The 13,060-nt window shown below is 42.0% G+C and overlaps 1 protein-coding gene and 1 pseudogene across 21 annotated transcripts in view; one reads left to right on the forward strand and one right to left on the reverse strand.

The window, feature by feature from the left end:
- Window positions 1–13,060, reverse strand: part of Caprin2 (caprin family member 2) — a 53,851-nt gene that overhangs the window by 37,423 nt on the left and 3,368 nt on the right. For 18 of the 21 annotated variants that reach the window (XM_087200016.1, XM_087200009.1, XM_087200008.1 and 15 more), the window contains one exon: window positions 11,155–11,217. The exons of 1 other annotated variant lie outside the window; for it this stretch is intronic. Coding sequence is in view for 14 of the 20 variants with exons in the window: in XM_087200009.1 (XP_087056135.1) it covers window positions 11,155–11,217 (63 nt within the window). In the remaining 6 variants the exon portion in view is untranslated. Of the gene's footprint in view, window positions 1–11,154; window positions 11,218–11,740; window positions 11,926–13,060 lie in introns of all 21 variants that reach the window. 2 more of the 21 variants (XM_087200007.1, XM_004855059.3) reach the window with 1 other exon arrangement.
- LOC101725187 (ubiquitin-conjugating enzyme E2 E3 pseudogene) lies at window positions 5,152–6,321 on the forward strand (annotated as a pseudogene).

The following is a 13,060-nucleotide window of genomic DNA, read 5'->3' on the forward strand; positions in this document are numbered from 1 at the left end:
GGTAATACTAAATCTCTATAAAAGTTTAGACAGATAGGCAGGCCTATGTCCTATCAGTCTGAGTCTAACACCTGCTATCATTAGGGTTTCCATCTGGGATAACCTCCCAAAGCCGCCTGTGCTCGTAGGTAGGACCTTTGAGAGGTGACTGGATTATGGGCTCATAGCTGACCTGAGTTAGGTGGGGCCTGGTCGGGAGAGGTGGATCACTGGAGGTGCGATCTGGAAAGGCATCTCACTCCCCACCTTCTCATTTCCTTCTCTGATTACGGCCTCCATGATAGGAGCAGTTCCTCCTTTGTTATGTCCCCCTGCCATGCCATTCTGCCTTTGAGCCAGACTAAGAACCAAAAATATGAGCCAAAATAAACCTGTCTTCCTTTAAATTGTGGGTGTTAGATATTGTGTCCCACAGATGGGAAATGACTACGACAATTATGAAACTGAAAGCAAAGCTGGGTGTAATAGTACACATCTGTAATCTCAGCTACTCAGGAGGCTGAGGCAAGTGGATTGCAAGTTCTAGTCCAGCCTGGGGAATGTAGCAAGACCCCATCTCAAAATAAAAATTTTAAAAAGGTCTGGAGATGTAGCTCAGTGACAGAGCAGTTGCCTAGCATACATGAGGCCCTGGGTTCAATGCCCAGATACACAAAATAAAAAAGGGGAGAGAAAGAAGGGGTGGAGTTGAGTCAGTTATAGGGAGGACAAAGTACTGGAAAGGAGTTTCAGCAGTATTGACAATTTCGCCACCTGCCTCACAAGCACAAGGTCCTGAGTTCAATCACCAGTACCAAAAAAAAAAAAGTATTACAATGTACTATTTGATCTGAAAGGTGGTTTCTGCTGTTTTGCCTTCTTATGCATTATAATTTACATTCAATATTTTGTTTGGACCATATATTTCATTATAGAAAAGGTAGACAGGCTTTCCAGCTACAAGAAACAAGAACTGGGCAGACAATATAACCATAGTATGGAATCCTCAGAGGAACACAGCACTAGAAATACTACTTTGCATCTATTCTCAAAAGAAATTAGGTCTGAGTTGGGAAAAGCAGCATGAGATGGGAACTACTTCCTGTCACTTAAATGTCCACCAGTGGCTTCTTCCCTCTGTGGAGGAGTCTTTCTACCTGTACCCTGGGTCTTATTCAATTCTGTCTTCGTAGAAAACCTTAGTCTATCATTCCCTTTAGTGTCTTCTAACAGCTTCTTCCTTTGTTGATGCTTAAATCAGCATTTTAAAAATCCAAATCACTCCCAACCTCAAAAAGAAAAACCTACAACTCTCTCACCAATCACTTCTTTCAAGCCTCAGACCAATTTCAAAACAGTTAATGATCTCCATTTCCTCTTCAGACCTCACCATTCCACCAGAAGTACTGCAGCTCCAGTCAGTGATGTCAGTCCCATCCTTTGAAGCAATGGAGCTTTGAATGCTCTCATCTGCTTGACTTCTCAGCAGCCTTTGACATAAAGGCACTCTCCTGCTTTACAAACATCTCTTGGTTTTCCCTTCATTAAACTTCTATTTCCCTCCCACTTTTCCAGATGGTTATTTACAACAATACTTTCATTAACTTCTCTCACCTTAAGTTTTTAGCATCCTGTAAAACAGGCACAATAGGACCTGCTTCATAGATGTTATTCAATTTAAATGATTTAATACTTATAAAGCACTCAGAGTCAGGACTGACCCCTAGTAAGTGTGCTCTAAGTATTTTTAGCCATTATTACACTTCAGTTCTGCTATCTATACTCTTGCTCAAGATAAGACTCGCCTTTTCTAATGGTTCCATTAGCAGCCATACAGATAAACCTTTAGACCAATGTTGACAAACTTTTTAGAGCTTTCAATGGTAATAGCCTGCTGTGGCATATGTGCCATAGGTGTGCCACTGCACTTTATGCTCAGGAGCCATACACTTAAATACTTACTAGACAAAACCCTTAGTATCTCATAGGCACTTAATCAGTGACAGAAAACTGAGCTCCTTATTCTATCCCATCCTCCCAAACCTTATCCCCCAGCATTTCCAAGCTTAAAAAATGCCTTTGCCATCCAACCAATTGTTCCAGGATGAATCCACTTCCGGCCCTAACCTCTGCTCCAACATCTAGTCACCAAACCATGCTGGCTTTACCTCTCAAGTACAGCTAGCATACTCAAGAGCCCTCTGGCACTTCCTCAGTGCCAGCTCCCATAAGCTCTCACCCAGATTACCCCACCCTTACTGTCTCCAAACCATGCTTCACACTGCAAAGCTGCTTTTAGACTCAAAATCTCCATTTGTTTCCTGTTTAAAGCATATCGTTACCATTTCTGATTCCCACAAGCATCACATGACATGCAGAGATGTTTACTGATGCTTCCTCCAGCTGTATCACTCCATACCTGCTAGTTTTCTTGCCAGTTTCTCAGACTTTTGATAAAAGCATTCTGTTCCTTCTCAGGGCCTTTATACACACTAACATTTGCCTCGTCTGTTGCTCTACTTCTTCCCCCTTCTTTTCTCTAAGTACCATTCCTCTTTGGAGTCTCAAGAGAAGCACTTCCTTCTCAGGGAAGCCCTCTTCACTCTCCAGACCAGGCTAGGTTCCTGACTACCATTCCTTCTCATCCTGTTCCTCACCTTAATATCGTGAGATACTGTCTTAGTTTTCTCGTTGCTGAGACAAAATACCCGACACCCAAAGTTAAAGGTGGAAACGTTTATTTGGCTTAGTTCGTAGAGGTTTCAGTCCATAGTTGACTGGCTCCAAGGCAGGGGGGTGTGAAAGGGGAAACAGGCCATGGCCTGGCAGGCAGCAGCAGCAGCAACAGCCTGCCTTCTTTTTGTCTCTTTATTCCATCTAGGCTACCAGCCTATTGATTTGTGCCATCCACACCCAGGATGGGCCTTCCATTATCCACATCCTTAATTCACGTTCACACACCCTAGATCCAGCCAGCTCTGAAAAGCCCCATGTAGAAGCGTGTGAGGCTTTGAGGGAACATCTAGGTAACAAGCCCTAACATTCCTCAAAAGACTCATGTGCATCCCTTTATGCAAAAGGCATTCAGTCCATCTCTAAGAGTTGCTGAAGTCCTAACAGTTTCAGCATTGCTGAAAAGTCCAAATCCAGTCTCCTCTGAGATTTAAGGCAAACTTAGTTAAGAGCCCCTGTATAAATGAAATGAAAGTTAAATACTTCCAAGATACAATGCCACAAGATAAACATTTCCATTCCAAATACGGGAACAGAAAGGAATGAGACCAAAGCAAGTCCAAAATCCAGCAGGGCAAACATTAAATCCCACAGTTTCATGTCTAGCATCAGGGCAATCTGTGGCAAGGTGTGAACTCCTTTGATGAGTTCTGCCCCTATAGTACTGCAGGTGGCTGCAGCTCTTTTGGCTTCTCTCTTGGGTTGGCTTTGATCACTACATGCAGCTTTCCTCAGGCAATCCATGTTTCTGGCCTCTCCAATCATTTGGGGTCTCCACTGTATTTTCTGCTTCACACTCACAGCTTCACACACAGACCTCTCAGGGGCACACTGCCTGGCCTCCCAGGCCTTCTTCTGAAATTTCGATGGAAGCCTTCCTGACCCCACAACTCACGCATTCTGCATGCACCTAAAACCAGCAGCACTGGGATAACACCAAGGTCTGCCACCAGCTGGAGCGATAGCCAACCTTCCTTCTCTCTTGGCTATGGGAGTCAAGTGCCTGGATTGCTGAGCATTGCGAAACCAATCTGAAGGCAAATTCTCTAGGCCACCGCCATTCTGGAACATGGTGCTCTCAGATTCTCTTCTCAAAGCAAAGTCTTTCACCTTTGCAACTTTGAGGCTGCCAAGAGTGAAGCCCTGCTGGTTCTTGTGATGCCCACAGGCCATCTTTTCTAATGTCCTCTCCTGAAATACTTGGCTTTTTATTGCTAATCTTTTCAGCAAACAAGTTCATTGTTCTATCTTTGCAGGCTGCAATTTTATTGTAGCTTTCTTTCTGGCCAAAATCAAAACGTTTTATATCATTCTGCTGGGTTCTTTCTCTTGATTCTCAACATAGATCCGGCTAAAAGCCCCCAACAGTAACCATACCACTGCCTCAACATTAAATTGCCTTGAAATTTCTTCCACAAGATTAGTTTACTGCCCTTAGTCTCAGTCAAAGTGTCTGGACACGAGCAAAATGGAGACAAATTTCCTGTCATAGCCTAACACTCATAGTCTGAAGTACAACAGCCATGCAGTACTTGTTCCTAACTGAAACCTCCTAAGCCTAGTCCTTACCAGCAGCATTTCTATTAGCACTGGGGTCTTCTGAACTCTGACCAGAATCTCCCACCAAGTTTAGTTTACAGCATTCCGGGGTTGCTTCTTCAGCCAGCATCTCCAAATCTTTCCAAACTCTTCGTGCAAGCCACTTCCAAAGGCTTCTGAACCACATGGACAGGTAATGCCACAGCAAGAATCCCACTTCTCTGGTACCAAAATTTTAGTTACTTTTCTCATTGCTGAGACAAAATACTCATGCCCAAAGTTAAAGGAGGAAATGCTTATTTCAGCTCACAGTTTGTAGAGGTTTCAGTCCACAGTCAGCTGGCTCCGAGGCAGGGTGACATGGCAGAGGGGCAGCGCAAGGGAGAAACAGCCCATGGCCTGGCAGGCAGAAGGCAGCAGCAGCAGTCTGCCTTCTTTCTGTCCCTTTACCATCCAGGCTACCAGCCTATTGGTGTCACTCATACCTAGGTTAGAGCTTCCATTATCCCTATACTTAATCCCAATATCACACCTTTAATTCACATTCACACACCCTAGGTCCAGCCAGCTCTGAAAATCCTCACCTATGAGTGCATCAGGCTTTGGAGGGACATTTACATACAAGCCATAACATATATGTATCTGCTTATTTCCTTTTTTTCCCAGGGCTGGGGTTCAAACCAGGGCCTTACACACACTAGTCAGTCCTCTACCACTAAACTACACCCCCAGCCCCTATATATTTGCTTACTTCCGGCGACTTTCAATGCTCCACACCGGCCGGAGCCTCCTAGGGTGCTTTCCTCCCCACCCCCCCAACCCCCCCCAACCCCCGCAACTGCCTCCATTTCCTTGAGGAAGGGTTTTTAGCGCTCGCCCTCCCCCACAGCATAGGCCGGGTTTTCAGAGAGATAAGTTCACCAAGATGCCCAGTGATAGGCAAAGGTCCGATGATGAGAGCTCCAGCACCAGCAGTGGCAGTTCAGATGCGGACCAGCAAGACCCAGCCACCCCAGAGCCTGAAGAACAAGAAGAAAGAAAACCCGCCACCCAGCAGAAGAAAAACACCAAACTCTAGCAAAACCACTGCTAAGTTATCCACTAGTGCTAAGAGAATTCAGAAGGAGCTAGCCGAAATAACCCTTGATCCTCCTCCTAACTGCAGTGCTGGGTCTAAAGGAGATAACATTTATGAACGGAGATCAACTACACTTGGGCCACCAGGTTCTGTACATGAAGGTGGTGTGTTTTTTCTGGATATCACATTTTCATCAGATTATCCATTTAAGCCACCAAAGATTACTTTCCGTACCAGAATCTATCACTGCAACATCACTAGTCAGGGAGGCATCTGTCTGGACATCCTGAAAGACAACTGGAGTCCTGCTTTGAGTATTTCAAAGGTTTTGCTATCTATTTGTTCCCTTTTGACAGACTGCAACCCCGCGGATCCTCTGGTTGGAAGCATAGCCACTCAGTATTTAACCAACAGAGCAGAACATGACAGAACAGCCAAACAGTGGACCAAGAGATATACAACGTAATTCACACAATGTGTATGCACTGTGAAGGGGCAGGAGGCGTCTTCCCACTGTGCTGCAAATCTTTATAGCCTTTACAATACGGACTTCTGTGTATATGTTATACTGATTCTACTCTGCTTTTTTATCCTTTGGAGACTGGGAGACTCCCCAAAAAGGTAAATGCTATTAAGAGTAGAACTTTGTAGCTGTAGATTAGTTATGTTTAAAATACCTACTTGCAAGTCTTGTTTCTCTGGGATATCAAAATGTATTTTGTGATGTACTAAGGATACTGGTCTTGAAGTCTACCAAATATTATAGTGCATTTTAGCCTAATTCATTATCTGTATGAAGTTATAAAAGTAGCTGTTGATGACTAGGAATTATGTCATTTGTATTAAACCCATATCTATTTCTGAGTATGTGGTTCATGCTGTTGCGAACATGTTTTACCTTTGTCAGTTTGTAATGAGAGGATTTCCTTTTACCCTTTGTAGCTCAGAGAGCACTGATGTATCATCTCAAACACAATAAACATGCTCCTGAAGGCATTAAAAAAAAAAAATATTTGCTTACTTCCTCCATCACACTGTAAACTCCCTGAGTGTAAAGATCACCCTAGCTATTACTGTCCTAACACTGCACCTCCTCGAGTAGGTACTTAATGTATTTTGTTGAATAAATAAAATGCAGTTCAAAACAATCTTACCCTCAAATATGCTGAAGATTTTCAACAATATTTTAAATGTTTGAACAGAATCATTTGTAGGTTGAGCATCCCTAATCCAAAACTTTCAAATTCAAAATGACCCAAAATCTGAAACTTTTTGAGCTTTTGACATCATGTTCAAAGTTTCAGATTTTAGAGGGTTTGGGATTTCAGATTTTTCATATTAGAGATACTCAACCAGTTAAGACTACATAAATGTTAAAAAAATTTTAAAAACCCTAAAATTTGAAATCATTCTGGTCCCAAGCATCTCAGATAGAATACTCAACTTGTATTGAGATTTCTGTTTCAAGAAAAGGACACTAAATGCAAGAACACTAGTGAACTGAAAAGTAAGGTCCCAAGACAAGGATATCAACTAGGATGATTACACAGAATGGATCCCCTAGATTAGAACAACAACAGTGTGACTGTAAAGGAGACAAGATCCCAAATCACTTATTGAGTTTAGCTGGAGATGCTTTAAATATAACATAGGATCAGAGTTTAGCAGCAAAGGATGGATACCAAATCTTAATTCTTTAATAACAAAAACTTCAGTGGAAATGCCTCTTGCTTACTACTAGAGAATTCACTTGACTGCTGGTTCTCAATTTCAAGCCCAGAAAACACAATGCAGTACAGTTACAAAAGGCACTCTAGAATCAACTTCCTACTGGTAGAGAACTCATGTGAATCTTGCTTCTCCGTTTCAAATCCAAATCTGAATCAAAACATAATAAAGGTACAAAAGGAGCTCTAAAAACAACCTCTTTAACACAATCTCACTATCTCAAAGAAGAAATCTAGGTTTATTTTAGCAATCTCAGTAAAGTCTTAGGAAACTGTAGGCCAACCTTGAGAGGCTACAAAAGTTGCTACTTGAAAAAGGATGCAACAGACTCAAGTGTGGTGGCACAAAGCCATAATGCCTGTACTTCCAACACACGGAGGCTGAGGTGTGAGGGCCACAAATTCAAGGCCAGCCTGTGCTACACAACAAGGCTGAGGCCAGCCTGAACTACATAGCGAGATTCTGCCTCAAAAAATTGCCAGTATCTGTTGGACTAGAGAAAATCAAAATGAAATTATCAGATTTCTCACAAAATTTAAAATACAATTATCAAATCTAATAAAGCAGGGTTAGAAGGAAAATTCACACTTTAAGAAATTTTAGAAAATTTTCAGAGAAAAAGAAGCAAATAAACCAAAAAGAAGCAAAAAGAGGGGCCGGGGATTTAGCTCAGTGGTTCTGGCGCCTGCCTCACAAGTGCAAGGTCCCGAGTTCGATCTCCGGTACCAGAAGAAAAAAAAAAAAAAAGAAGCAAAAAGAGTAGAAAAGGTAAAAGGTAAAAAAATAAATGCAAAAGCTAATTCCTGAAACATATACACACACACCCCAATAGCTAACTTAAGACCAAACTGAGGGATCACGCAAAATTAGAAAAAAGAACGAGAAAGGTTCAAGCAAACTTTGACTATGTATTATACATACACTGCCGTGACATTAAATAAAGGGTGAATGACTAAGTGAAGCACAAAAGATATTTAGGGTGACAAAACTATTCTGTATTACACTACTGTACACTGCAGATACATTTGCATTAGTCAAATATACAGCACCAAGGCCTGAGGATGTTACTCAGCGGTAGTGCATTTGCCTAGTGTAAGACCCAGAGTTCATCCCAGACAAAAAAAAAAAAAAGAGTAAATAACACAAAGAGTGACAGTGTGACACTGCAAGTTTATCAGGTATAAGAAACACACCTCTCTGGTGCGGGTGTCCATGGAGAGGGAGGCCAGGGCTGGGGCTTGCAAAGGGGCATACATGGTAACTCTGCGCTTTACCCTAAGTCATCTCAAAAGATAAACTCTATTGAAAAACAGGAATGGAAAAAAATAAAGATAACCACCCCCCCAGAAATGTTTAAGTAGGCCATTTTGTCTAGAAAACAGAGAGAGGTGGTATAAAGGATATGTTTCTAAAGGTTTAAAAAAACTTTGAAAGAATGTATTTGATTAACATTGTTCAAGGTATGATAAAAAAAAATATGGTAAATATTTAAATGTTTTAATCTATTACAGCAAAAGATTCATTGCCATTCATCTACATCTCTCTGAACACACTTATCCCATCCTTCTTGCCACTTTCTGAAGCAGCTCTGGAAATCCTTTCATCAATGTCTTTAGTTGTACAGTTGTGGCTGCCTCAAAGTTCTCAATCAATTCAAAATGTTTCATGGTCAAAAATTTTAACTGTGAGGAAGAGCCAGAAGTCACCTGGTACCAGGTCTGGTGAATAAGGTAGATGAGGACATACTGTAATGTTTGTACGAGCCTGCCTTTCAGCTGGACGGCATTCAGCAGCAGGATTCACTATTTTGATCACACCTTAAAGACATTCACAAAAGAGGATTCCCAGAACTACTCCAGAAAGTAGCAAGAACAATGAAATAAGCGTTTGAAGTGAGAGAGAGTATTCTGATACCAACTGATAGTAATGCGACTCTTACTGAAATACATTTTTGCTTTTCTGATACAAGGTCTTGTTATGTATTTCAGGTTAGCCTTGAACTCACTATGTAGGCCAGGCTGGCCTCAAACTTGCAAGGCCTCCTGCCTTGCCTCAGCCTCCCAAGTGCTGGGATTACAAGCATGTGCCACGATGCCTAGCTAACTGTGATAAAATTTTATTTACACATTTATAGTATCTTTTGATCACCCCATGTATAGTAAGAACTAAACATAGGAAGGACAAGAGTAAAAAAAGAAAATGCACCTTTTCAAATACTTCCTGATGTCTGAACTATGTAAAGAATTATCAACTTTAAAAAGAAAACTCAGAGCTTTTTTAACTGACATAGAAAACTGTACATAGTATGGAGTACAGAGTGGTATTTCAGTACATGTACACAATGTGTTATGATCACATCAGGATTAATGGTACACTCCTCACCTCAACATTGGCCATTTCCTTGCATCACAAACATTCAAAATCCTCTCTACTGCTGGTAGCTATTCTGAAATACACAATTGCTGTCAACCTACTATGCTGTAGTTTCACAAATTAAACCTCCTACCCACCTGCACACCCATACCATTAACTAGCTTCTCTTCACCCTCCCCCTTCCTACTCTTTGATAAGCACTGTTCTTTCTACTCATTATGCCTATGAACTTAGAGCGTTAAAGAATACTGCCAACAGTTTTCTGAAAGACAAGCTGACACATTTTGCTTTTTTCTGACTTAACATTTAAAAATTTTTCTACTTTAAATATATACTGCTTGAGGGCCGGGGATTTAGCTCAGTGGTGCCACCACCTGTCTCACAAGCACAAGGTCCTGAGTTTGATCCCCAGTACCAAAAAAAAAGGCAAACTAAATATATATTGCTTGTATAAGGGGAGGTGGTTCTCCAAGTACCACAAACTATATGCTCAGTCACATCTAAAGACCAACTATTCAATCATTTATATGTAGTAAATCTATAATAAACATTTTATATGCCCACTAATATGCTATATACTACTCCAACCACTAAGAATACAGCAGTGATAAACAGAAGTCCCTATTCTCATAGCATTTACATTGTAAGGGAAAGAGAAAGACAAAACCCTAGTTTGTGGGAGGCTGAGACAGGAGGAGGATAACAAGTTCAAGCCCAGCCTGGGCAACTTAGTAAAACTGTCTCAAAATTTTAAAAGGGCTGGGGATGGAGCCCAGTGTAAAGGCACGGCTTCAATCCCCAGTATCAAGAAAAAATAATAATGTGCAGTTTGTCAGGTAAGTACTGATTTTAAGAAAACTAAAGCAAGGAAAGGTGCTAAGGAGTATGAATGGGGGTGTGGTAGGACAGTGTGGCCAGGAAAGGCCCTACCAAAATGACCTTCAAATAAGCAACTGAAGGAGGCTGGGAGCTGAGCCATAGACATCTGGAGAATGAGTATCTCAGGCAACAAGAGCACATCCAATGCCCTTCTGGTGAATCAAGCCATCACCTGACACAGCTAAGACTAGTGAGGAACAGGTTTTGGGGACAAGGGGAAGTCAGGAGACGTCAAATGGGCAAGTGGACATAAGCAATGCACTGCTCAGAGGACTCATTTGTTCACAACTTAAGTTTGGCAGCTGTCAGCATACTACCTGAGAAATCAAGTTCCTGTGGTTATGAAGACATAACACACTGAAGTTAAAGTTTTTCTGGCCAGAAATACAGCACACCCTTGACATTTCTTTACAGCTGCCATGCCAATGAACCACCAATCCTCCCGCCCACCACGTTTCCAACTCTCAATCCCCAGTATCACCAAAAAAAGGAGAGAAAGAAATTAAGGGGAAGCAGCTGGAGAAATTGAGAAGGCTACAGTAAATGTTTTTACATGTCAGAGCAGATGATGTCAAGGTAGACCGTTCCCTGAGATCTCTAGCCCTTCCATCCATCCCAGCATAAATGTAACAATCTCCATGTTAACTCAGTCTGGACTTCACTCCCACTTCATCTATACCCCCATCCAGACCATCTGCCAGTGCACCAGAAGTAAATCCAAACCTACGAGAGCTGAGACATAAAGGCATTTTAACTACTTTTGGGATAATCAAGTTTCTGATCTCACTAGAATTTTATTAAGGAGAGGAGTAAGTCTGACAAAAGGCTGTATGTAAATCACTTACCAGCTGATCTGAATTAAGTTGTTCTCCATTTTTCAGACGATCTTTGTAATCTTCCAGTTTGAGCTACAAAACAGAAACTTGTATCTAGTATAGTCTGATATAAAATTCTGAAGCAAATAAACTAAACACCAAACACTGTTCCCTCTGAAAACAGTTCTGAAAACTATCAACATGCAAGGGCACTACTTTATTACAGGCAGGCAGCAACTATAGCAAGTTCCGTTCAGGGAAAACAGACTAAAATTAGCCTGCTCTGAGATTGGTGTGACTTCCCACCTTTCTGTGAGCACACCTGGGTGGTAAACTCAACACTACTTTATTCCTGGGGCGCTGAGTAGGAAAACAGAACCATGACTGGCCAACACTGGGCTCCAGGAGTTTGTTGCCACCACCTCAGAGGTACACAGCAGCCTCAGCACCAAGTACAGATTGTAATCTCCAAGTGCAAGGCACCAAGCCTGGAATGCTCTGACGCTGGTCTTTCAACCATCTCCGCTGCTCACAACAGTTCCCAAGGGACAGTTCCAACAGGAACACGCCCCATAGGGTGAAGCCTTACACGAAGCAACCCTGCGTCCACACACACCTGAGTCAGAGGAGCAGTCGGTATGGGTGGTGACACAGCAGTGTAGCAGAGGCTGCACATTTCCCTTTCATATATTTTCACAACTCCGAAGTACTTGGATTGTTCTGTTTCACAGTATAAAGTCTCTGGTTGTTTTACAGATGGAGAAATGCGTTTGGTGGCTGTTTCACCACTTAGGATCAGCTCTGAACAAAGAGTCTCACATGAGTAACTTTTTGGCTACGTAACTAACAGAATCCCTGGAGATCTGATGTCCCAGTATAACAGTAAACAATATTCAAACAATAGCTAGGCATGGTGGTGCACTCCTATAATCCCAAAACTTGGGAGGCTGAGGCAGGAAATCTCTATGTTTGAGGCCAGCATGGGCTACATAGTGAGTTCAAGGCCAGCCTGAACTACACAGTGAGACCCTGTCTCCCTCCCAAAAAATTCAAACAGCTGCCAGGTATGGTGGTGTACACTTGTAATCCTAGGGAGGCTGAAGTGAGAAGATCGGTATTTGAGGCCAGCCTGGACTACACTGCAAGACCATCTCAAAACAAACAACAACAACAAAAAAAACCGAACAGCTAAGTCCAGTTAGTGGCAGTGGGGGACCATACACTCGAATTGTTAAGAACATAAGCTCTTCGTAGTATTTAACAAGACTGAACCTGGACAAGCTTTCCAAAAATGGGTACCAAGGAAGTGCCTGTCAGCATGCTTAGATGTTTCTGATGTAGGAATCAGTATGTATAAAAAGGGAAATTTAAGAGGACACACACTAATGCACCACTGTTAGAATATGAAAATACTGGAGGGGGATATTTTCATATAGGAAAAAAGATGAGGGTTGAGCAAGATAGAGGCCATATGCCAGGACAAGTTCATTCCTATCAACCAGTCTGCACATCTAGCGATTATTTTCATATTGTCCTGTATGCAGTTACAAATAACTCATTTAAAAAAAAAATATTTAGTATTTTAAAGACAAAGATAACATTAGCCTGGGCCAGGGATTTAGCTCAGTGGTTCCGTCGCCTGCCTCGCAAGCGCAAGGACCCAAGTTTGATCCCTGGTACCAAAAAAAAAAAAAAAAAGATAACATTAGCCTGAAATTTCAAAGCTTGAGCAGTAAAGCTTTTTTCTCTTAATGTCTTTTATTTGTAATTAGACTACTTAACACACAAGGACTTACCTAATCAACCAATGCCCCACCCCCTGGTGCTGTCAGAGGCAGTTTTGCCCCCAGAGATATCTGGCCCTGTCTGGAGGGACTCTGGTTCCAACTTGGGAGAGTCTGAGGTGGACAGTGCTAGCAGCATCTTGTGAGGAGAT

This window comes from Heterocephalus glaber, unplaced genomic scaffold (genome assembly GCF_053883595.1).
Source record: "Heterocephalus glaber isolate CG9 unplaced genomic scaffold, H.glaber_assembly_v1.0 deba00001733, whole genome shotgun sequence".
Classification (NCBI taxonomy): domain Eukaryota; kingdom Metazoa; phylum Chordata; class Mammalia; order Rodentia; family Bathyergidae; genus Heterocephalus; species Heterocephalus glaber.